This window comes from Mustela nigripes, chromosome 2 (genome assembly GCF_022355385.1).
Source record: "Mustela nigripes isolate SB6536 chromosome 2, MUSNIG.SB6536, whole genome shotgun sequence".
NCBI lineage: Eukaryota > Metazoa > Chordata > Mammalia > Carnivora > Mustelidae > Mustela > Mustela nigripes.
Window position 1 is genome coordinate 60,216,353 of NC_081558.1, and position 26,127 is coordinate 60,242,479.

The 26,127-nt window shown below is 45.9% G+C and overlaps 1 protein-coding gene and 1 pseudogene across 2 annotated transcripts in view; both read right to left on the bottom strand.

Moving 5' to 3' along the window:
* Nucleotides 1–2,093: 2,093 nt before the first annotated feature.
* The window catches only part of MYRIP (myosin VIIA and Rab interacting protein), a 396,334-nt gene continuing 372,300 nt past the window's right edge, over nt 2,094–26,127 (bottom strand). For both annotated transcript variants that reach the window (XM_059390489.1, XM_059390490.1), the window contains 6 exons: nt 18,708–18,902; nt 11,885–12,046; nt 7,611–7,715; nt 7,441–7,501; nt 5,516–5,634; nt 2,094–4,320 (listed from right to left, as the gene is read on the bottom strand). In XM_059390489.1, the coding sequence (XP_059246472.1) occupies nt 4,288–4,320; nt 5,516–5,634; nt 7,441–7,501; nt 7,611–7,715; nt 11,885–12,046; nt 18,708–18,902 (675 nt within the window). In that variant the 3' untranslated portion in view covers nt 2,094–4,287. The remainder of the gene's footprint in view (nt 4,321–5,515; nt 5,635–7,440; nt 7,502–7,610; nt 7,716–11,884; nt 12,047–18,707; nt 18,903–26,127) is intronic.
* On the bottom strand, nt 6,318–6,444 carry LOC132012618 (U4 spliceosomal RNA; annotated as a pseudogene).

Below are 26,127 nucleotides of genomic sequence, written 5' to 3' on the forward strand. Positions count from 1 at the left end.
GCTCTTCTGTTAACATCTGATTTGCCAAGGCAAGTCATGTGGCCAAGTCCAAACCAAGGGTTGGAGAATGTTGCAGTCTGAATGTTTGTGTCCCCGCCCCTGCCCAATTCATATTTTGAATCCCAATGCCTCAGGTGATGGTATAAAGAGATAGGGCTTTTGGGAGGTGATGAAGTCAGGAGAGGTCTGTCCTCAAAACTGGGATTAGTGTGCTTTTAGAAGAGGATCCAGAGTGATCTCTCACCTGCTTCCAGCATGTGAGGGCATAGTGAGAGGCCGGCAGCCTGCAATGGCTTCTGGTACCCCCGGCCATGTTGACACTCCAGTCTTGGATTTCTAGCCTCCAGAACTGTGAGAAAGAATTTCTGTTGTTTATGAACTGCTCGGTCTCTAGAATTTTGTCATAGCAGCCCAAATGGACTAAGAGAAGTATGTTCTACCAGCGCTAAGGCAAGTCACATGACCCAGCCCAAAGTCCAGTGTAGTGCACGGCTCCCAGAGTCAGGGTGAAAAGGGAGTGCGTATGTGGAACAATGATCTTTCTGACTGTCAGTGGGAAAAGTGGGGCACAGCATTTTACCTAAGTCCTGGTGCTGATATTTGAATGATTTTCATGTCCTAAGAGTAAAAGTACCTATAATATATTATATATACTATATATACACATTTACTATAAATACCTTAAGTATACTATAGTACCTGTAGTACTCCAGGATTCTGCTGAGTTTCTTCATGGGTTACTCCATTTAGCCTTGTAACAACAAGAAGAAGATTTTTATAACCCATCTCACATATAAGGCCATAGGCCACAGAGCTAGTAAATGGAAAGTCTTAAGAATGGAACCCAGTGTTTTCTGGCAGCCTTCAAGTGCTTTGAATATTAGGTCACATTATTTATTTATTTATTTATTTTTTGTCATGGCAAATCAAGCACTTATCTCTTTGGGGAAAATATCATTGCTACACTGTTCCTATTTATCCCAGAAGCAAGAAGAGCTGCGCATCATTCTTGATATTCAAATTGTTTGCTCAAATGGATTCTCTTGAATATTCGGATGGATGAGGCAGATTGGTTGCTCAGCAATGCTTTGGGGGTTTCTGGGCTAGAGAGGTGGAATGTTCCTGCTGCTGGAGTGTGACTGGACTGTCTTTACTACATGTCCAGCTGTCCTTTGGGATGGGGCCGTGGGGACGGAGGATGGAGAAATCAAGAATTCCAGCCAGGAAATGCTGCCCGAAGAGGACTTCAGATGGGTCTACAGATGGTGTTCTCCCCCACTTCTGAAATACCCTGTCCACCTAAATGTTAGCTTGTTTGCTCTCGGTGCTTAGCAAACACTGTTGTGCCAGGCACATGCGTAGTAATGTAGAGAAAGTAGACCGAGCTCTGGGGATGACTGGGTGACTCCCATAAATCTGTGTCTTAACAGGTGATTCTGATGCCCACTCAAGTTTGAATATGACCGTGTTAAGCCACCAGGTGGTGAAGGCCAGTGGCTTCTCTCCATATTATTATTATTCACTCATTTACTTCCAGTGGGAGGAGGGTTCCTACTTCTTCTTGGGGATGGCAACATCCAGTGTCAGGACAGGCCAGCCTCAGAGAAGCAACAGTTGTCACTGGACCTGTGAAAGACTCTGGGAGACTCAGAGTCCTGCTTCCTGTGCAGGGGCCTCTCTGCCCACACCCAGGCTTCCCTCCAGGGTCCCAGCGTCCTTAGCCTTGACATTGATCACATTTTGTGTGAGATAATTCTTGGTTGCAGGTGGTTCTGCATTGTAGGATGTTTGGCAGCATCCCTGGCCACTGTCCACTGTATGCCAGTAACAACCCCCCGCCAAGTTATGACCATCAGAAAGGTCTCCTGAGGGAGAAATCTACACTGTTCCCCTCCTCCCCCTCTGCTTTGAATACTGTGGCTCTCAGGACAGTGAGTAACCCAGAAGCAAGTGGTGAGACTGGAAGGAACGGGGGTGTAAGGCAACAGTAGCTTTGAAGGTTGGCCCCTCCAATGACTAAATATTGACTTCTTTCCCTGTCCCCTCGGCACTCCCAGTCTTCCCCAACCCCAAAAAGTGCACACCCACATACATTATTTTCATAAATGACTTTTACTTCTTTATCATTTCTCTTGACAGTAATTCTTGGCAATGTGCATATAACATGAAGGCAAGCATAACTTTCAGAAGTCATCAGAGATATGGTCCTATTGTCCTCATTTTCTTAAACCATTAAAATATTTTCATTTATAAAAATTAATCTAAATATAAATATTGACACTGAAGATCAAAATCACTTGATGACAAAATAATTCTTCTGAAACTATAACATATACTTATGGTTTTTAATAGTAAATTAAATCTTTGCACTTATTTGGCACAAGGAAACCTTTATAAAATTTTGAATGCCATAGAGCAGGCTTCTTCTTTTTTTTTTTCTTTTTCTCTTTCTTTCTTTTTTTTCTTTTTTTCTTTTTTTTGCAAGGCTTAGACAGTTTACACATTTTTGTCAAAGAAAACTGAATATTTTAACACTGTAACACAACAATAGTTGCTTTTCATGCCTCTTAAAGAAAACATTCTATTTGGAACTCAGATCTTTTTTTGTTGTGTTTTTAAAATTTGTATTTGTCTGCTTTGAGTCACACCAACAGAAAAAAAAAGCCAAAGACTTAATTTCCAAAGAGTCATTTCTGTTGGGTAACACATACACAGCATCAGCAGGGAGTATCACTGGAAGATAGGTAGACCCCTGTCAGGAAGGGATCCTAACACACATCTCAGCAACAAATCAGGTCTGGGAATGTGCGTAGCAGCGAAAGAATGTAGAAGTTGAAACAAACACGGAGTGAGGCTTTTGTGAGGCTTTCCAATCAGACTTAGTTTCAAGGTGTGACTTGGGCAAACTAATCTCTTTGGCCCCCTCTGTTTCCAGATCTGAAAAATGGGGACACCTACCAAAGAGCGTTGCTCTAAGGATTAAAGTTAGAAGAAACTGTTTCCTGAAAGCAGTCACTTAATACATTTCGGTCAAACTATCCCCTTGCTTCTCATGATTTGCTTCCTTTGATTCAGAATGTCCCAGGGACAGATTTAAGAAAGGTTGTAAATGCTCAATTCATTGTGTGAAATTCCATTCCATTTGTCTTTATAAACACACTCTACGTAGTCATGCATTTGAGACTAGGAATGTGGAGCTCCCGTCAGCTCTTGTGTCCACTAATTCAGTTTATCCCTGCCTTTTTTATGCCTGTTCTTCCCCAGGTGATTCTTTAATCATGTTTACTTTTAAGGTCATTCTATTACTTTTGCTGAATATTTATTGGGAAATAAATTTCGGAGGACAATTTCTCACGTGGTTATTGTCTGCAAGAATCCATTTACCCAAACCCCATTAGACGCATGATCATCGCTAAACCACATCATGTGGATTCTGGACAGTGCCCTAAAGTTAAGCCAATGGTAGGCGTTCTCAAGTTCCACTCCCCTTCAGAGTGGGGAGACAGTCCGTAAGTCCAGGGAAGAGCCCTGAATTCTCAGTGAGACCTTGTTTCAGATAGGCCTGGACATGGCATGAGTGAGGCAGAGCTTTCCACTTCGTGGCTTGTGATGGCAAAGTGATGGGAATGACTGGTTGTGCCGGCTGTGGGGGAGGTTGGAACTTCCCAGGAAGGAGGTGGCTGAAAGGCGGCATCCTCTCTGGGTGCACGCTCCCCAAATGGGACAGTCCTGATGTTCACTACAGGGGCGTTTGCACTTTTTTTTCCTTAGCACTTGTGGGACAAAGATGCTTGTGAGAGATTAGCAAGACCTGATGATGAATTAAATGATGATACAGATTTCCCTTCCTTCCACCCCCCAGCCCCCAGTAGTTTTCCTTTGGACAAATAACTGTTGGCACGTACTTCTACTTGAATGAGAGGGACCAATAAAAACCCCAAAAAACCAAAACCAAAAACAATCTTAAAGACAACACATAGTAGCAAAGCAGATAGGGAAAAGATGCATCTTTTGAACATGGAGCTCTGCTGTTGGAAGCCCGCGTCTCAGTTTGCTGTCTGGGATTCCCCTGGGAGCCTAAGGCAGAGAGTGGGCAAGCCGGCAGCGCCCAAGTCCAGGACTGCTTGCTGGGTGAGGTATCGGGACAGCCCTGTGCAGCAGTGCACCGTGGCCTCCCCAGGCCCTCTCTTCAGGTGGAAATCCGCACAGTATTTGATGGCTGTGGGGTCAAGGCACTGTCGTGTACAGCCGGAGGCAGTGGGTTATTGGCAGTGGAGTCCCGGGACGCTAATACATCACCGCTGACTCCAGAGTGGGCTCCTGTGGGGAGACAGAGGGCACTGTGGCTGTTTAACACTCTCTCTCGCCCTCTCCTTCTGCCCCTCCACCCCACAGAGAGGGAATAATTCAGTGGCATTTGCTATACTCACAATGTCACGTGGCCACCACCTCTACCTAGTTTCAAAGCCTACTGTGCCTCTAAAGTAAAACATCTTACCCACCAAGTGGTTTCTTCCTATGGCCCCTCCCCACAGGCCTTAGCAACCACTAATCTATGTTCTAGCTCTAGGAAAGGTAATGTTTTTAACTATCTTATTTATAACAGATTCCTTCCCTGGCACTAATGGTCTGCCCTTTAAAATGTGATAAACGCATCTTTTTAGCTCTTTGAAGTAACAGTCGGGAGCAAGGTAACTGGACTTTAAAAGGTCAGGGGTAGTGGCTGAGCAGTGAAGAAGAGGCAGTGGGCAGAGCTGTTGTCATGTGATGCCCAAGAGATGCAGTGATTTGTAACCCCAAAGGACATGCCCACCATTATGCTGTTACTTGGGGCTCCTGCTCTCAGGGGACAAGGACCGTGAGGTGGAGGAAGGGGAAGGGAAGAATGGTGATGCATAAAAGGCAGAAGAATAAACTTGCCCTTGCTTCAGTCTTGTCACCCAGATGCTATCTGCCCTCAGTGTAATGGTACCATGGGGTCAGTTCAGCTGGATTATCACTTCCCACGGAAGCCCCACCAGGCATAGGTAGGTGTTTAGTCAAATGATCCGTTAGCCCTCTGTACAAGCTCTCCAGAGTTTGTGCAAATTATCTACTGTCCCTTCCTTTGTGTTTCGAGACAGCTGTTGAACTTTTTTTTCAGGAACACACAACAAGTAATTAATGACTCACAAGAAATTTAAGGATGAGTGAATGTGGATCAAAAACAGGATGCAAACTCTGATACCTCAACCAGACCCTACATTCCTATGTACCCATTTTTAGTTCTCTCATATCAACCCCTACAAGGAGTTGCGAGGATGTATCCCTGTATCAAAGAGGTTAGCAATACCAGGCAGGGTGCTCATCGCTTCTCATTGGCACACTTAACTGCCAATTCCCTGACCAGGGAAGACCGTGAGACCAGGCAGGAAGGATGCTTCCTGGGGCTCTGATGGGGGAGGTGGGGACAGGAGGGCTACAGAATGGAGGCCTCATCTACAGTGCAAGTGATGGTCATCGAGACACAACTTACCATCAAATCCTTGGTGGTGTTTTTCCTTTCATTAGTCCTGTTTGTCGAGGAGCCTTGGAGAATGAAGTTGTGGTTAAATGTTTTAGTGGTGGTCACTGAAGATGACTCCATGTTTTCAGCTAAAAGGAAACAGATGGAAATAAGTGGTACCCAGAAGCAGTCCGAGTGTTGAGGAAGAAAGACCAGGTGTCCCCATGACCCAGATTTTGGTTCTAGGTTTGGTATCTCATTCCAGTCTACAGGTATGACTGCAGAAGTTTTTAATTTTATGTTTATTTTTATGATACACACCAAACAAATTCAAGACTCATTAGTGGCTCTCCAGGAAAAGGTAGTTTGGAGATAATCCACCATAGTTCATAAATTCTTTCTTTATTTTTCTTAAGGTAGACTCCATGCTCAGCATGGAGCCCAACACAGGGCTTGAATTCATGACCCTGAGATTAAGACCTGAGTTGAGATCAAGAGTCAGATGCCTAACCGACTGAGCCACCCAGGCAACCCAGGCATAGTTCATAAATTCTTATTTGCAATTCTGGAATATAAAAGGTTTTCAAGGTTATAAATCCTTATAACTTTGGGGCCAAAATTGTCCAATGGCCAAACATGACTTACACTGACATATAGCCATTTAAAATCCTTGTCCATCCCACTGAGAGTGAACATTCTCATGTTTTGGTGCAAGGATATTAAAGTGTTTATCAGCTGCTGCCCGAGACACCACGGGGCAGGGGCTATTAGGAAATATACTGGACTTGTAACATATTACTTTTCTAATGTCCAGGATATTCTGAAACATTTACTTATCCAAGGTTTCAAATAAGGGGCAATGGATCTGTAACACATTGTAATTGTATAAGGTTTTCAATTAGCAATAATCGTGCCTCTGATAAACTTCATTGGCTATGATACTGCCACTGTGCAAAGCTTGTATAAGGTTTTATGGACTCAAGAAATGTTGAACAAAGAATGGTGGAGCCAAGACTCAAACATACCTTCTGATTGTCTACTCTTCTGATTTGTAGATCTAAATTCCTAGTTTGGCATCATCATATGTGGCTCTTGAATCCAGGGAAATTGTTGAAAATGCCCAGTGTATGAGGAGGACCCACAGGCATTGCTGGAATCCCTTGTGGGTTGTGCACTGTGTTAGATGCCTCTGGTGCCCTGCCCACATTTCCCAGACATGTCACACATTCTGGCATCCAGCACATTCCAACAGCATGCTTCTGCGAGCACTGTCACTTTCTCTTGGCTCGTGTATGGGGTGGGGCAGAAGTACCAGGGAATTAATGCCTTTCCCCCACCCCCATAAATGTCAGGGGATGATAGTTGAGAGTTGAAATCCTCATCTTCCTATTCTTTGGGCAGGGGACTGTGAGGTGCCATCAGTACTGTCTCCCAGGGATGACTCCAGGGGCTCAGTCAGTTAGCCGTCTGCCTTTGGCTCAGGTCATGATCCCAGGGTTCTGGGATCCTGCTTCTCCCTCTGCTTGCTGCTCCCCCTGCTTGTGCTTGCTCACACTTTCTCTCTGACAAATAAATAAATAAATAAAATCTTAAAAAAAAAAATACTATCTCCCAGAAGTCCTCAGCAATAAATCCTGCTAAGGACTTCTGGGAGACAGTATTTTAGTCTCATTTGCCTGGAGAAATAAACTACAAATTATATTGTACTGCATTGACTTGATTTCCTTTCCTGAATCATTTCTCTCCTGTCCTACCAGTTTCTTGAAATTGCTTCCCAAATCCCGCCTTTGTCTTGGGGTCTGCTTCTGGGGGATTCAAGTCAAGACAGAGTCTTCACAAGAGCACTTCTGGTGAGTAATCTGCATTAGATCTGGTCCTCAAACTCAGATCGCTGAGTAACTCAAAGTAAGTCAGGATTATTTCTTTGGTAGTTCTGCGGTTTATTTTAAGCACACCTTTCACTGGTGGGGCAGGCAGTTTCCTCCTCTGCTGCCTTGATGTGTCTATGGTTTGTACCTACAAATAGAACACAGCTGTCAACACACCTTCGCAAAGATAAAGATATTTGATCTAAATGTTCCAGGTTGTGCAATATTCCAACAGATGAAGTAAGGGACAAACGCACCTGGTTCTTTTGCTTCTGATCTCGTTTTCTCGTGAGGCGCACACATGGTGCTATGTTTAATCCGGCAATGGTCAGAGCTGAAATCCGGCTCTCGATATCAGAAATCTTGATGCAACAGAAAGACAGAATCAGTAGGGGGAAAGCACAGGAGGGGAGAATCTTTGTTAGAAATGACAGGAATCTATAATGAACAAATCTGCTTTGATGTATACTCATTCATTCATTCATTCAACTTCTTTTATATTTTTTTAAGATTTTATTTTTTAAAGTAATCTGTACACCCAACGTGTGGTTCAAACTTACAACCCCAAGATTGAGAGTCGTATATTCTCACTGACTGAGTCAGCCAGGCACCCCTCATTTGTCCAACTTCTACCAAGCCCTTCTCTATCTAGTGCTGTAATAAGAAAATAAAACACAGGCCTTCCTTTGTAAATTTAAATGTCTAGTTTGGTAGCTCTAGAGAATATCAACACCCTTGTCAGGGATATATCTCTGGGGATAAGTGGAAGCCCAGGGCATGATGGGAGCCCTGGCCCAGCATGGCAGGGAGAGGGGCGGGGGGTGGTCAGGAAGGCTTCCAGAGTGGGCCACACTTGATGCGAGCTTTGAAAGGCGAGTATGATTTATAGGTCCTTCTTCGTTTTTCCATGACTCCATGAGCCAAAACCACAGCACAGGCTCTTAGGAGGGAGGCCCAGCAGCCCCTGATTCCAATCCATTTCTTTCATTAAAAGGACAAGTGCCTTGAGAAACTCCTTCTTCTCTCTGGGCATCAGTTTCCTGGACCATAATATCAGACGGTTAGAGAGAGTTCAGATTACTTTTCAAGAGTCTTAAGGCAGATACAGAGAGCAAGAGCCCAGTCAGTGCCCAGAAAGAACCCTAACCCACCCATGTCCCCAGGGATGAAGACGAGGTAATCCCTGCTCTTAGAAAAGAGCAATAATCTGTGCCGTCACCCTGCTAAGCATTGTGAATATGGGAACTCATTCATAAACCTATGACAGAGGTCCCATTCTCTCGGCTCTATGGATGAGGCTTCTGTGGCTCAGAAGGGTAAGTAACCCAGCCAGCACTTCACAGCTGGTCTGGGCAGAGCTCCCAACTCATGCCAACCCTCATGCTCTCACCACGCTGAGGACCTGCCAAAGCCTGGCATGGGGGACACAGGGAGAGGCAGGAGCAGGCTCGCGGAGTGGAAGGAGGATGTGGGGATCACAGCTGCCTTGCTGACCTCCGGACACAGCCTGCACGTTGCCAGGGCATCAGACAGGGAACCTGAAAGTCGGCCCAGCAGCCAATCTGGGTGGACCCTGAGTTCTCTGTCCCCGTCCCCATCCCTCCACTGTCTCGAGCTGCTCAGGACAGCTTCGAATTCTACTGTCATTTACTAGGGACCTCTTCAGAAAGAGCCTACTGGGACAGAGGCTGCAGAAGTGCAGAGAGAAGGACTGAAGGGTCAGCGAATATGGGAGGTGCATCCCCTATCCCCAAGTGGGGGTAGGGGGTAGTCTTGGTCCGAAGAGGAAGAGGAGGAGGGAGGAGGCCAAGGCAACCGGTGAAATACTCCAAGCTGCTCCCAGGGGAGACACTGCACAGCCCCTGCCCCTCCCTGGCCCCCCAGATGCCTTCTTGTTCTGACTCCTCAAATTTCATATTGAAAACTGCATTCCTTTAGCTTATAGACCAATAAACGGCACAGCCCCCTTAGAAAGGCTGCAGGCTAAACTTTTATCAGTTATGTGCAGCTGGTGTGGATTAGATTCCCATGGTTTCCCTGGAAGCTGTTCAGATGGAGGCCCTTGCTCATCAGGCCCTGAGAGATGGGTCAATGGGAGAGCGGACTGCTCACCTCCTGACCTCCTCACCTCTTATTCCAGAGCCTGACAGTCAGCAGACAGTCAGCAAACAAATGATTTTATTCCAGAGAAAACAAATGATTTTATTCCAGAGCCTGACAGTCTGCTGACTCTGGAATAAGGCTCTGGAATAAGAAGGGGTCAATTTTTTGAGTTTTAGATCAGAGGGCAAAAGCCAAAGAAAGAGGAAGGAGGCCTATTGAGGGCTGATTTTGCCTACATTTTGCATTCTCTCTCTTTCTCTCTCTCCCCTCCATCTATCCACCTAGTTGTGCTCCATTTCCTTCCTAAGACTGCATATCCAATGGCCCTTACACTTGTTAGTGGGGATGACCAATTCAGCTCTGAGTTTACCGGGAGCCAAAGCAAAGAGATCCGTGTAGGATAAAGACTGAATGCTCACAAGAACAGCTTTTCCTGGTACTGAGAGTTAAGAGAGAACTTCCCCCAGGAAATCCATAGAGATGATGCCACATGATATAGTGGACAGCACCATAGTACAATAGACCCCCGCCCCATGGGTCATCTTGCAATCTCCCAGAGCACTGGGCAATCCTGTGCCAAGGGTGATAGAGTCCCTAGGCTCTGACCTAATCCAAGAACACAGTTTAGCACATCTACCCTCCTCCGTGGGAACAACTTTGGATAAGAACAGACAACAGGGAGTGAGAGGCTTATTTTCTGGGGCAGCTGGCAGCAGGCAGCAGGGAGAGAGTCTCCATGGTACTGAAGATTCCCACGTTGTGAAGATCTATAAAACCGAAGGCAGTGTTGACAACCTCCCTTGCAAATTAAGGACTCCTTTGCAAGTGGATATATGTCTGTTGGCAGGACCAACACATTTCTCAGAAAACCACGCAGCACAAACTGGTACAGAATGTGGCTGTGAGGTCAGAAAGACGGGTTCAAATCCTGGCTTTATCACTCTTTAGCTATTTGGCCTTGGGCAAGTGGTTTAACCTCTCTGAGCCCCAGTCTCCCTAGGGAAAAAAAGGGGGAAAATAACAGCTATGTCATGGAATTGCTGAAAGGATTGATTACAATAATGAGGTTAAGTGTCGAGTAAAACTCGTGGCACCAAGTAATGATCACTGAACATAGGTATTATTGATAACATTACTGTCATATTTTAAAATGTATAAAGACTAGGCACATTAAAACAGAAAGAACATGGTCATTTTGGACTCCAGGATTTTCTGCCACAAAACATGGTTCCAATAATTTAAGACTAGAAATATCTAGGAGCACGAATAACTATCCAGTAAAACCCTGCCAAACACCCATACATGATGTTATTTCTTGCTAAACCACCAAACTGTACCTCAGAAAACAAATGATTTTATTCTACTTTGTATAACTTTGACCATAAATTGATTACATGTTAGGTGGTATTTCTGGAAAATGATTTGTCTTTGAGGAGAGATGCTCTTCAGCAATTCTTGCTGATAATGAATAGTCGACAGGGCCGTGTGCAAGGAGACCATTCCTAGAACACAGCATTAATTCTTCCACGGGGTGGAGAATGGGCACCTCCCATTCTTGAGAGTGCTTAATGCTGCCAATGGCTTTAGGGATTTTTGACTCTCTAAAACAAAAATATTTATTTAAGAAATGATTACCACTCGAGATCATAATCTTCTCTGTGCATAGGTGGTTTCTACTGACCCCAGTTCCCCTAGGGTGCAGTTTTAAGATGCAAGGTCTTTAGAAATCGCACTGAACCAGAGGTCTACACTGAACATATACTACAGAAACCAGCATGTCTCATGGACCCCAGTTTGAGAATCAGCGACTTTGTCCACAGTCCACTCTGATTCAGAGTCAGAGGCCATGGGACTACCCACGAAAATGTCAAACTAGTGTCTTCACAAAGATACAGATAACATCATTTCAGTTCTGAATCCACCATATCTAAATAATGCAAATTACTGGTCTGTGAAATCTACAATTTCATTTCATTCGTTCATTCACGCCATTTTTATTGAGTGCCAAACCCATGTCCAGTATTATGTTAGGCACTGGAGTTTCTGTGTTAAGCTAGGCAGCTGTAGTCCTGTCCTCATGGGGTTTTTAGTGTATAGAGGGAGAAACTGCCATCAAGTAAGTAATCAACAGTGTGATAAAGGGGAGGGGAGGTCTTGGGGTGGAATGAGAACCCATATAGCCAGGAGACCTACCCGTGGGACAGAGAATTCATCAGAGAAAGGTGACATAGGTTTAAAGAGAAATCTGTTATATTATCAAGGCTGTGATTTTTAAAAGTTGTATTTGGTGGAATCCACATAAAAGGACCATGCAATCATGCCAGAGAACGTGCCAGATAGAAAGGCTCTGCAATCATTCTTGTGGAAGACAGGGTGCCCTCTCCCCTTTCATGAAGGTGCTCCATCTGGGCAGAGGGGGAGTTCTTACCTGGAGCTCAGCATGGTGGACCTGGGCTGCCGCTGTAGCCACCTGGTCCTCCAGATCTGCCAGCTCGGTCTCATCGGTGCCACTGTGGATGCAGCGGGCGGCATCCTCCAGCTCATTCAGCTGGCCTTCCAGTCCGTACACGGTGCCTGCCGCCAGGTACACCTGAAGGGGAGGCACAGCCTCTGAGCTCAAGTTTTGGAACTGGGACTGGTGGGGTCTTTTCAGGGCACCCCAGACAGAGAACCAGGCTCAGCCTTGGGGGAAAAGTCAGGGAATGCCCCCAACTGAAACGGTAGCATGGGGTCTTAGTAACCCCTCACTGTCAACCACACCTACCACTCCCCCAAACTTTCCTGCAGGAAAAAGCAACTTCTATGTCTTGAAAATATGAAAAACTAGTCCAAAGTACGGGGTGTCAGCTACATAAATTGAAAATTTGTCCCGTGAGTATAACAGCCATAATGCCAAGACAGAAGACACAAAGAAAAACCAATGGTGTGATTTTTCCAAGAAATAATTTGGTTGGCATTTAGCAACTGAAAAAAAAAATCAGAAAACATAAAAGAGATGAAATTAATTTAAAACAATTCCACATTTTGAGTGAATTAACTCTGATTGATGATCTTCGGCTGGCTTGAAGCTGGTTAAGAGCATTAAGATGAACCTGAAATGTGTAGTAGGAAAATAGTTGATTTCTTAGAAAATTGTGTGATGTTGAAAGAAACATGTCAAATCCATTTATCCATCAGTTTTTTGAGAGTCCTCGAAAATTAAAGAGAAAATTAGTAAAGGGAATGATCTGAGGAAAAATTAAAGGGCAAAAATTTGACTCATGAGTTTATAAGGCAATTGCCATGCAAGTGGGCAAACAGAAGGTAGAATTGTTGGGATAATTCAGACTGAGGGATGCCGGCCAGGGTGAGCGAAACAAATGTCCTTCAGCCTAGATAGTCACGGGATGCAACAACCAACTACACAGAATGAGAATGATCCAAAGAAGCTAATTACTTAATGAGCAGTTTTTGAAACTTAATCAACATATGTAAAGCTCTAAACATGTAATCACAGCAATTTAGAGTCATTTGAATGAAAACACACGGTCACACATGCTCTTTTAACTTGAGTTAAAAAATAAAACAGGAGGGCGCCTGGGTGGCTCAGTGGGTTAAGCCGCTGCCTTCGGCTCAGGTCATGATCTCAGGGTCCTGGGATCGAGTCCCGCATTGGGCTCTCTGCTCAGCAGGGAGCCTGCTCCCTCCTCTCTCTCTCTCTCTCTCTGCCTGCCTCTCTGCCTGCTTGTGATCTCTGTCTGTCAAATAAATAAATAAAATCTTTAAAAAAAAATAAAAGGATAAGCCAAGAGCTTGCACACACAATTCAGGCAAGTGTTTTGCACTGAGCGACACCAAGTGTTGGTGAGGAAGAGAAGAGCGCTGAGGTGCTCCTACTCCATCCATTCTCTGGCCTGATTCACACATCTGAATTAAAACTGACAATTTTACAAAACATTTCAAAGTGGAACAAAGGAAGGGGCAGGTTTGATGAATGTGCATTTGTGCCACGCTAGGCACGATGAGCTGGGCTGGGGGAGCTTCCCGCAGTGACGGGCACTGTGGATGCCATGTTAAGTGATTCTTCAGTCAGAGAGGGGGCCATGAATCAATTGTCTGTCAATGATTGCCATAGTTTCGTCTGCCCTTAGTTTTGTCCTTCTTTGTCATATGCAAGAATCTGAGAACTTCTGTTTCTAAAAGATCCTCACAGTTAATATAAGACATTTATTCTTTGTCTTGGAAACAAAATACACTTCTTTGTTGTTTGTCACACGAAGGAAATAAATGAATCTTTCAAACCTATTTGAGTGGAGAAAACATTAAATATTTATGTCTCAAAAGTTACGAAGTTGAAAACTTCTCTTCAGAGGGGAAGAAAATTGAGGAAAGAGAAAGAGACAGGCAGGGAGAGATGATAAAAGGCAAATGATGAGATCACTTTAAATTCAGACTTACAGGGTTGTGCAATGAAACAAAATTTGGAATGATTATTTAAATGAAATGAATAATTTGAATGAGTATGGCAATAGGGCTAAACATAACTTGTCATAACTTTAGTCTCAAGAACCTTGATTTTTCTGGAAACACACAAAGCTCAACACCATCACATCCCACAGCTATGTCATCTTAACAGTCTCTTGTTTTGTCTTCAACGTAGTCATCTGCCAATATTCTTTGTTTTCTCTGCCAACTAGTTCCAAGCCTTCAGCAAGGCCAGGATGTTCATCTTTTACTCTGTGTTCCCTGAAAGTGTGCTTTCCTGGCATGAGGGGGTGAGGGAAGGTTCTGTGGTTTGGCCCTGATGCGGGCTGAGCAGGAACTCCCCAACAAGGTGATGGTGCCTAATGGGCTGGTATTGGCGATGATGGTGACCACACATATTTATTGAGCCAGGCATTAAGCCAAGGGTTTTATGGGACATTTCTCCTTCAATGTTCATGGCAATCCCTGAGGTATGTGCTATGATCATCATCACTGTCTTAAAGAGGAGAACGTTAGATCCTGGAGGTTAAGTGACTTCCCCATGCCTCAAAGCTGGGAAGTGGTAGACTTGGGATTTGAGCTCTTGGGGGCTGATGTCAGATCCCATGTCTTTATCTGCCCTGTCCCCTGATGCCCTAATACTTAATCTCGCTTGCAACATTATGATGTTTTACACTTGAAACTCTGACCTAAAGGTACTTGAGTTATTGTGGTTATAGATCAACCTGACGTTGGTTCTGTTGCTGGGGGTGAAATAACCCAAGTTAACATGCTATGATAATGGAATGCTATTCTAGTCTTAAAAAAACAATCCAGTTGAAAACCATTAACCTGGAATTGCTGGCTGAGTAAAGGCTCACTTTTGGCAAGAACCATGGCTACCATGTCTCTGTAAGCTATGTCTTCTCCAAACTCCAGCCACTGATGCCCGTGACTTCATGGACTGGCTCCTGGTTCAACTCAACTTCCTCAAAATGGTTCAAGAAACAAGAACAGGTGTTTCACTAAGGAAGGACTTTGTGGTCAAAGCTTCAAGGGTAAAGAAAATTAAACAGATTTCTTTGCTGCAGTACTTCTCAGAGTCTTTAATATGCTAACACAGCTCTCAACTTTCCTAGAAAGACTATACATCTTGCTGAAACGGATATGATTTTATAGTATCCTGTTGGACTTGCCTTCCATGAAACACATTCTAGAGGACTATGCCTAAACAGTAATTGATAGCATTTCTTTGCTTGCTCTGGAAGTCAGAGGACCACCGAAGTAGCCAGAACCATCTCCAACAAGGCCCAGGCCCACGTCCTCTCCTGTACCATGGAGAGCACCCAAGAGCCTTGAGGAGGAGGACCAACATCCTCTGCCTGCTCCCAGATTCTGTGACAGAGCTGGGCTCCCTCCTAGGGAAGTTCTACTGTGTCTGAGGCCACTAAAGATACAGACCATGGGATATGGTGTTGCCAAAAGTTATCGGGCAGCACTAAAAGGGAAGTTGGGGCTGTTACTGCTCTGTCTCTCTCTTGAGAATTACCAGGTGCTCCAGGCTGTTGGTCGATTAGCAAAAAAGAGAATGAGGAAGGTCTTCCCATGGTGGTGGGAGGTGTGAGAGAGCCCACTCCTCCCTCCCACTCATAACCCTGCCTAAATCCACAAGATGGCATCTATGGGTCCCTACTCCTTACACCAAAGGTCTGAGAATGGTCATGCCAGTGGTTCTGTTGACCCCGAGGTCCAGTTCCCACCCTTCTCTGCCCCGCCCTCTTTGTGAGGCTGACCTGCGTGAACCTCATCACCCAGGCACCCTTGCTGGCTAGGATGGGTTTGGCCCCTGGGAGACAACCGGCAGGAGATGGATGGCAGGAGGAGGAGACAGCTCCCACTAGGCGGCGCTCCTCCAGGCTCCTGCTCTCCGTGGACCTCACAGCCCAGGGGTGAAGACCACCCCCCAACCCCTGCCCCAGCTCCGACTGCCACTCTCTGGGGCTACAGGCTATAGCCTCCCTGAACCTTACCCACACCTCAGACAATAGTCCCTTCCTGAAACCGTGGTAGCCAATGTCCAGAAGGTGAGAGTAGGTGTCTCCGGTTCTATTTTTGGCGCTCCCGGCTCCTCGGCACAAAGGAGCAAGGGCCGCCGAGGACAATGAAAAACGAAGGAGCGCCCTTTAGAGCACAGATGGACAAAAAGCCCCGGTTTAATTAAATCCATTAAATCCGCGGCACCCAGAGGTCCGCTGGAGAATCAGCCCCGCCCTTAGGCTGCTCGCTGAATTCCGCTGAATTCCGTCCTGGAAACTGCAGAGCAGAACCGGCCCCAGGGCTCTGTGATCTTTGTCTCTAAAGAGATAAAGAGAAGAGTCAGCCCTTCTCTGACTCAGAACCACAGAATTCAAAGGAACGGAGACATTTTTATGAGGCGCGATGTGTAAAGCTGGAAGGGGGAAGGGGGGAGGGGGAAGAAGCAGTTAACTCTTGGGGAGCAGGGGTGCAAGGAATTACAAACCCCCCGCCTTAGAGCGCTGGTCCCTGCTGGGGTTTCTGACATCTCACATCAGCGGGTTAAGTGGATGTGTTTCCACCTGAAAATGTTCAAGAACCCAAGGAAAGAAACATAGTGTATAATAAAATGATCTTACAAAAGGAAAACTCCCACAAAGCCACTGCATTTTCAACATGCCCCTTGGAGGAAAAAAAAAAAAAGGCATGTTGTCTTTGCTTTAAGTGTTTCCTGGGAACCCACAGTCACCTCTTAAATCTGAATGTTTCACATATTGCATTTTTAAAAAAATACAATACTGGGTAAAGAAAACCAGCCCTTTCCTGGTGAGCCATATCTTGACTTTAACTTTTTCTGCTCTGCGTGTCCAGGATTAAGGCTATTTTTAGAACTATCAATACTGAAAGAACTGTATTGTAGACATATTTAAAGAACAGAGACCCTCCACGTTAGCAATAAAACATTTCTTTCCAAGAAAAGGAGTTCATTCGACTGAACTATGTATCAGGTAAACATTCTTCTAGCACCTCCGCATCAAGCTCTGGGCAAGGGCTGGGGCTACTCAGGGGAAAGATGGTGTTCTGCAGGGATTCATACAGTGGATTCCTAATCTGGGGATGACTGGGCTCCTGCCTCCATGCCTCTCCCCCTCCAATATCGGACAATGCCTGAAGACATTTTGACTGTCATATTTTTTTAATAAACATTTTCTTTTCTTTTTTCTTTACCTTTCCTTTCTTTTTCTTTCCTTTTTTTTATTTTTAAAGATTTTATTTATTTATTTGAGAGACAGGGAGAGAGAGAAAGCACAAGTGGGGTGAGGGGCAAAGGGAGAAGCAGACTCCCTGCAGACAAGGGAGCCCGACGTGGGGATCCCAGGACTCTGGGATCAAAACCTGAGCTGAAGGCAGACACTTAACCGACTGAGCCACCCAGGCACCCTGACTGTCACAGTTTGATGTCACCAGCATCTCATGGGTAGAGGCCAGGGATGCTGCTGAACATCTTTCACCTAGAGGACACCCCCCAAAACAAAGAATTATTGAACCCAAAATGTCACTGGTGCCAATCTAATGGGGACAGATGAATGGAGAGAAAGGGCAGTAACAGGGAGACAAGGGACAAACAGACCTCTACTTAGGTTTTATGGGAATTCCAAGGGAGAGAGTCTTTAACTTTTAAGATAAAGCAACTATTGGCATTTTTTTAAAAAACCTTGAGTCATTTTGATTCGTTGTTCCAACTTTTTGCAAAAATCACCTGTACTAACAGATCCTGATTTCTGAGAACTGTATTCATGACAGCACCCCACAATCAGGGTTGACTCTGCTGGGTCCGGAAAGATGGAACTACCTGAGTCCATGGGCAGGACTATGCCCACTGGTGACAGAGACTATGGCCCGAGTGGCTACTGTCCCAAGCTCTGTGCCACCCCCTAGTCTGGAGTGTTGGGAAATTCTCATCAGGAATTTATTAAAACACTCAAGAATGAGTGTGGATATTTATATGTAAGAATCTGGTACCTCCTTTCCATCCTCCCAAGTTAGACTAGAAAAATCCACTACCAGCACACAAGCCTGGAAGCAGGGTAGACCACTTGGGACCTATATTCTGTTGGCAACCACCCCCTTTCCCTGTGGCAGTGCTCCACCTGGATCCCAACTGGGTCCCTTTTACAGTTTCTGCATCCCCCCCACCCCCACAAGAAGACACCGTCTGCTGGCTGTAGGAAAGGCCAATTCCTTTGCCTCAAGTCAGGACAACCCTGAGATGCAACTGACGCCCTAGTGCTTCCTGCTGGATCAGGTCAAAGGTACTCTTCCTTTAAGGTCACACCTTTGTTGGGGCCCCTGAGTGGCTCAGTTGGTTAAGTGTCTCCCTTTGGCTCAGGTCATGATCCTGGGATTGAGCCCCATGTTGGGCTCTGCTCAGTGGGGAGCCTTTTCCCTCTCCCAGCTTGTGTGCTCTCTCTCTCTCTCTCTGTCAAACGGACAGATAATATCTTAAAAAAAAAAAAAAAAGGTCACACCTTCCCTTGACTTTTTCCCTTTCCCCGTCTTCCCCCATTCCCTAACCAGCTTCCCTGGCAGAGTGCTTCCAAGGAAATCACTTGCATGCAAACCCACATTTCCAGGTCTGCTTCTGGAGAACCCAGCCTGGTGCCTCCCTGGGAATAGATCTGCTACGGTGGTAGTGTGTATGCATCCCTGCACTGTTTGGGATGGGCTACACCTTCATTGGTTTCTTATTTGCACTGGTTTGCCCTAGACAGGGAACATCCCCACTGTCTTACGTTTTCTTCCAGAGAAGTCAGCTGCTCATCCAGTCTCACTTGGTCTATCCCGAGAGGAAATGTCCCCTTCTCTCTTTCGGGAGGAACAGGTGGGAACTCCAAGGGCCCTGAGGACTCTGCTATCAGCTCCTCTGTGGCATTGATGACCTTCAAGACTTCTGTGGAGATGTTGCAGAGAGAAACAGCAGAATACTTCTGTTTGGTCCAATAACAGAAGGGAAGAGAAGACAAGAACAGCACATTAACAATGACATGGAAATTTGACATCACCACGGTGCTCATCATGAGACTGATTCCATTATAACACACACAAACGTCGATGTGCCAAAAGAACGAGAAACTGAAAAGTCTACCTGGCTGGAGGGCACCTGGAGGTCGCCTGATTTGATGTGGCCTGGCTTCTGTGATACACACAATTATTTGATTCTGTCCTTCTACTGTCCTTCCCCTCCAGGGAAGACGGCGACCTCAAGGGGGGGCTATTCCATCCCCTGTCCACTGCTGGTGGTTTTATCACCAAAGCTAATTTCCTGGAGGATGACTTCTTTGATACAGCTCCAGCTACAGACTCTGTCCAACCACAACCCTGGCTGGTCCATTAGGGAGCCTTCTGGACTGGGTGTTAAGAGACCTGGGTTCTAGATCTGGCTCTAACTTCATTTGATGATGGGATCTTAACCCAGTTACTGTGTACTTCTAGAACTCAGCTTCATCATCTGAACAATGAGTGTTGGAAGAGTTCCTCTGTTGTATGTCAGTAGCCCCTGTGTGTTTTGCTCCCTCACACCTGTTGTCAAGCCCATTTTCCCTTGCTCTGCTTGACCATAGAGGCTGAATGGAGAAACCCTCCATTTCCCTCATCTCTCACAGCCAGGGGTAGTCCCGCCACACAATTCTGATCAGTAAGCCTGGCAGGAAAGCTTGCGCAGGGGTCTCAATGAAAGCTTTGGTTTCCTTAACCAGGTGAATAGATCCAGCTGATGCCCTCCTTCCCCACTCCTGACTACCTTGATCACAGGTGTGCAGTTGTGGCAAATACCAAAATGCTGAGTAGGGTGGGTCAGAAAGCCTGAAAGAGCCTGGCCCAGACAGCCGCAGATCAGCTGAACCACTGTGAGTCACCCCTGCCTCTGAACATCTTGTTACATGAGGAAAATAGTCCCCTACCATTGAAGCCACTGTTGGCCAGATTTTCTGTTATTTGCAGCTGAATATAGTCCTCACTGACACAAGCTTTTACATTCAGGACTGAAAATTATTATCAGTCCAGATCTGGGCCAAGGTCACTGATGGAGAGAGGCACTGCCACCACAAAAAGTTATCCACATCTTTAAGTTTGTGAGGACAGAACATCAAGCAGTAGGCTGGAGTCTGGTGTTTCTGGATGGCAATGGTTTCAATCTAGAACCCAGTTTATTTATCTCATCAAAGGGCTTGCAAACTGGAAGTCAAATATTGCCTGCTGCTGAATGGTGCGTGTGTGTGTGTGTGTGTGTTTTTACAATTTATCAGTAAAATGTTTCAAGAAAATCTGGAATTTTAATGCTTTTGGTACCTTCTAAGGTACCAAAATATTAATGGTGGCTAAAATATTAATGATGGCTATCGCTTGATTATATCCTGGCTAAAATATTAATGATGGCTATCGCTTGATTTTCCATTCTTTCAAGTAGATTCTACTTGCTAGAGGATGTTTTGATACCCTTCCCGATTTGATGTGTTTAAGTGACAAGTCACAGTCTAAAAGCTGACTCTGGGCCTCTATGCTGAGGCACAGGGTCTCATATCTGTCAACCCTTTGTAGGGTTAAGGCACGTGTGCCCAGAGGGCTCCCCATCCAGCCCGTCTGCTCTAGAACAGCTGCTTGGCTGACCCAAGAGCCGCATTCCTTTTGGTTCAGGGGACTTTGCTACAAACCCAAACAAATGGGTCTGGGGTGTTGGGAGAATGGGATGGAAGGACGATGACACAGACCCAGTGGAATAAGGTCAGTGTCCCTGGGAACAGCCAGGATCAACACTTCACCGGAGGAGAAACAGGGGCTGTCCCCTGTGATCCAGGACGCTGTGACTCGCTGTGGCGGATTGTGAAGATGAATTGGGCTCAAAATGTTTTTGGCACTAAACAGCTGCCACTGTTTGCTTAAGTCCATTTTAGAAAAAGTGACGTTGTATGAATGAAAGCAGATTTGTCACCCTTCTCTCAGGACATAAGTTTGTGTTTAGAAAGTCTGTTCCTTATTTGGTAAAAGGGGTGTTCTTTGTATATTTTTTTTTTGAAAAGAAAGGCATATGACTAAAAGATTCAGAAAAAGACCACAGCACAGTTAGAAAAGAAAGTGTGAAAATTTACACGTCTCCAATTAGGACAACATTGTTAAAGGGTCAAGGTTATTAATGGGAAGGATTTAAGAGGTGCTTAAACTGGTCCTGCGTCCTGACTCCAACCGAACACATTATATCAAAGCGAGAAGCGGGGCATCACTGTTGCTTGGTGGTCATTGTTCCATTCTATCCATAAATAGCCTTGTTTATTCAACCATAAGGGTTGGAAGCTGGAAGCCAAATATTGCCCAGAGGTGTGCTTTTTAACAAGAATGGCTTCCATGAGACACGTACTTGCCAGATCTCACTGTTCCCCCTACATATTTTATTGGGGGTAGTCTAGGGTGTGCAGACTCTGTTCCAGGTGCTGGGATAAAGTGGACAATGGGTAAAGCACTGCCCTCATGGCATGCCTAGTCCTACGCCAGCCACTTGACATGCAGACATACTTCAGGTGCCCTGAAGGCATCTGCTTTTGCCACTAAGTCAGAATGTGGCAGTACCTGGCAGCTGGGCTGAAGAGCGTACCACAGCTTCACCTGGAAGCTCTGTGGTCTGGGGAAAGCCCCGGAACACTTCAGAAGCTGACTAGCCTCCAGCTGGGGGTAGTGGCAAAAAAAAAAAAAAAAAAAAAAAGTATATGCAAACTGGACAAGATCTCTGGTTGGTGAGTCAGATGGCGGGAGCACCCCTCCCCCAGTCTGGTGGGTGAGCTCTCAGAGGGGAAGTACACACTGCCATCCACCAGCCTTTGCAGGAATTCAGGGGCTCCTTGCCCACAACCAAGGACTGGGTTATTTGCTTGGATATGGGGGGTGGGAGTGAACAGCGCACCTACCGGAAGTTAAGATACCTGGGATTTAATTAGTCCTATGACAGGAGCAGGGCTACAAACCTCCCCGTTCCTTAGTTTCCTCACCACTCCAATAAAGGAAATCAGGGCTGACACCACCTAGTTATGTAAATGTCCCACTCCCTGGCTAGTCTAGATTTAAAAGTAGAAAGCACCTTGTACAATTATGTTAAATAAAGCTATATTTAGCACTGGTCAGGGTTTTGTTCAGATGAAAAGCTGGTGTGGACCGGGGTGCTGGCAGGAAGCCCTGTGTGTGGGAGAAGTGAATAGCTAAAGGATCCTTCTGCTTTGTTGCTTACAGCCCCGGAGGGCCTAGCTGAATGGCACAAACAAAGCACAATTTGAGAGCCCAAAGAGAGCTATTATGTAGCTGATGGTACTCCAGAGAGTAATTATAAGATGGATTCAATGTGACAGTTTCATGGGATCAAAGAAGGGAGAGGTGAAAGTGTGGACATTAGCAGAGAGCATAGGGGCAATTACGGAACAGGAAGGTTGGTCTCAAGGACACTTGAGGCCAAGGGCCCCACAGATGATAGGATGGAAATGGCCATGCAATAACAAATTCAACCTTCTAGTGATCAAAGAAATACAAATTAAATAATGAATAATGAACGCCAGATACCCGTGCGATTCCCTTATTAAATGCTTGGTGTGTGCCACCATGGCTTGGAGCAGCTGGGGCATGGTTCTCAGTGGTCACTACTGAGAGCCTGAGTGTGCCCTGCCAGGGTCAGTCTGTGTCCCAGACCCATGTGGAACATCAAATCCATCATGGTGACCTCTCACTACCTCTGGGGTTGACCCAAACAGTCTACACTCAGGATACCGAAGGTAATGAGAAGCACTCCGATTCCCTTGATCACTCACCAGAGCCGGCACAGTAAGGAACCTCAGCAAAGAGTCATGTTTCCTGCTGCCTGTAAGCAACAGCAGGACCAAGGCAGACCCTTCAGAAGGTTACGGATCACTCTGGGGCTGGGGTCCTGCCATGGGGGCCATTTCAATGGGCCCAAGAAAGCAGAAGAGCAAGGCAGGACCCGAGTCATAAACCCCAGCTGTCTCCTGCTTTTCTCTCTAGGGACTGCAGAGAGAAGCAAGACTTCTTTCCTTTTTGTCTCACTCCCCACAAACTTTAGCTGTGGTGATCTCTCCATCCCGTCCCCATGTACTCCCCCTTCACATAAAACATGCTGCCAGAACGAATTCCTCTTCCATTTACTCTTCCTTATAGACCGTTTGCCCAAGACAAGCAGAATGCAAGGTGTTCCCAGGGACAGATTCTGAGTCTACAGAGTTCTAAAGAAAAGACAGTTTCCGGCCTAAATGATAGATATACTTGATCAGTAGCAATCCTTGTAAACTCTCCTGAGATTTTTTTTTTCCAGCATCATCATTCATTTCAAAGCATTGTGTTGGACAAAGAAATGCAGACTCATTTCAAGCTGGAATAGACAGGAATGCTCCTTACCAGAATATCCCAAGATTGCCAAACGCGAATAGTGGGAGCAAATGAAATGCCTGGCTTTCCAGAGAGGGAACACTCTGGATGCCAAAGGCCTGATTCCAGGCCTGGTTCCACCCAGGCTCAAGTGTGTGTCTGCCTGACTCAGCGGGGCCAAAACAGATCCCATGTCGGGCTGCATGTGATGGACCGAGGCTGTGACAGAGGCCCGGCTGTCTATTTATTAGACTTGATGTAAGTCTTGATATGATCTTATCAAATACAATGTGGGGAGGAGAAAAGCCTTCCAGGTTAAATGACGTATGCAGACGTCTGGGGCAGAAGAGAAGTTTTTCTAGCTTGGGAACAGTTCCAATGCCTATAACAAGAATAGAAGAGCTAAACAGGTAGAGACTGAGGGACCTGAGCACTAGGGTTTTTGTGAGATAAAGAAAGAGGCAGTAGGCTTTGAGGTCCATGGGCCAATCCATGAAACAGGGGTGGGCAGTGGTGAGAGGATTCCCATTCTGGCAAAAGACTCCCACTTCTTGTCCACTGGGCTCAGCAGGCATGGAGCCCACTGCTCATCATTCTTTTAGGAGCCTATAAAAATGTTTTATTTTTTTTTAAATGAAAAAGAAGAAGATAAAAAAGAACTCTTAGGTCCAGGAACATGTTTTAATTCATAATATTCCTATATTAATCTTTATACCTTCACAGTTGTAAAATTTGATTTGTTAGTGGGTTCTATGGAGGAAAGGGCCCATGGGTGCAGAAGTGCTTGGGTACGGAAGTCATATGTTGGCCTTGACATGGCTGCTCTGGAACCTGTCTGTGAGAAGGCATGTGGGCAGCAGTGGCCTGGTGAGGCCTGTCCTCTGGGAGGCACTGCTGTCCTCCCTAGATAATTATAAAGGCCCCAAGCAGGCCCCTATGGGTGGACTGTCCATGCACGCTTGGAGAAGCCTCCCTAGTTTCCCCCAACTGCTATGGGGGGAAGGTCGTGGGTGCTGCCGTCCTGTGGCTTCCTACTGAGGACTGATGTAAGGGTAACCTTCTCTTGCATACCCCAGACCATGAGGCTTGGGAACTTTAGATTACACTGCCTGTGACATTTTGGGCAAATGATTTATTTTTAAAGATTTTATTTATTTATTTGACAGAGATCACAAGTAGGCAGAACAGCAGGCAGAGAAGGGGTCGGGGGAGCAGGCTCCCCACTGAGCAGAGAGCCCCATGCGGGACTTGATCCCAGGACCCTGAGATCATGACCTGAGCTGAAGACAGAGGTCTTAACCCACTGAGCTGCCCAGGCGCCCCGGGACAAATGATTTAACCTCTCTGAGACCCCGCTGTGAAAGAGGTAACACCATCTAGCTCAAGAGACTTTGGAGGGTAAATTATATAGCATGTGTCAAGGGGCCACACAGTGCCTGGGTCCAGGGTTAGCCCCTCCTCAACACTCACCCCCACCTGCTCTACTCTCTCTAGGTGGACCAGTTAATGGCGATGGCCTGGTGACTCAGATGCCTTCCATTATATGCCATGCTCTCGAAATAGCTTTCCTTGCCTACCTGTGGTTTTTTTTTTTTTTTTTGAAGATTTTATTTATTTATTTGACAGACAGAGATCACAAGTAGGCAGAGAGTCAGAGAGGCAGGCAGAGAGAGAGGAGGAAGCAGAGTCCCTGCTGAGAGGAGAGCCCGATGCGGGGCTTGATCCCAGGACTCTGGGATCATGACCTGAGCCCAAGGCAGAGGCTTTAACCCACTGAGCCACTCAGGCGCCCCCCTACCTGTGTTCTGAAGAATGCTTTTCACTGTTCTTTACTGAAGAAAGTTAAACTTTGCTTCTCTTCATTTCCTAGTTTTTTTCTTACGAACTAGGAATATTTTAAAAAGAGGGGCACGTGGGTGGCTCAGTCAGTTAAGCATCTGCCTTCGGCTCAGGTCATGTTCATGGAATCCCAGGATGGAGTCCTGCATTGGGCTCCCTGCTCAGCGTGGAGTCTGCTTCTCCCTCTGCCCTTCACCCTGCTTGTGCTCTCTCTCACTCACTCTCTTCCTCAAATAAATAAATCAAATATTTAAAAAAATAATATTTTAAAAAGAAAAAAACCCCACCATGACCTAGTATTATCTACGACCACCATAATTTCATAAACAAGGGGTAACCTAATGACAAAAAAAGAGAACGTAGTATCTGACTCTAGAATGGTCTGTCCTAAGAAATGACAATGGGGGGCACCTGGGTGGCTTAGTGGGTTAAAGCCTCTGCCTTCAGCTCAGGTCATGATTCCAGGGTCCTGGGATCGAGCCCCACATCGGGCTCTCTGCTCAGCCGGGAGCCTGCTTCCCTCTCTCTCTCTGCCTGCCTCTCTGTCTGCTTGTGATCTCTGTCTGTCAAATAAAAAAATAATAAAAATTAAAAAAAAAAAAAAGAAATGACAATGGGCAACCTGACATGGACATGCAGACCGCCCACCCCTTACCCCCGCCCCCGCCAGGCACAGACACGTATTTTGGGAAATACATACACACGTATTTCCCTTTGACTGGGAGCAGAGCGAACCGGGAGTACTGACATGCAATAAAAACAAGCGATGTTGGGGCGCCTGGGTGGCTCAGTGGGTTAAAGCCTCTGCTTTCGGCTCGGGTCATGATCCCAGGGTCCTGGGATCGAGCCCCACATCGGGCTCTCTGCTCAGCGGGAAGCCTGCTTCCTCTTCTCTCTCTGTCTGCCTCTCTGCCTACTTGTGATCTCTGTCTGTCAAATAAATAAATAAATCTTTAAAAA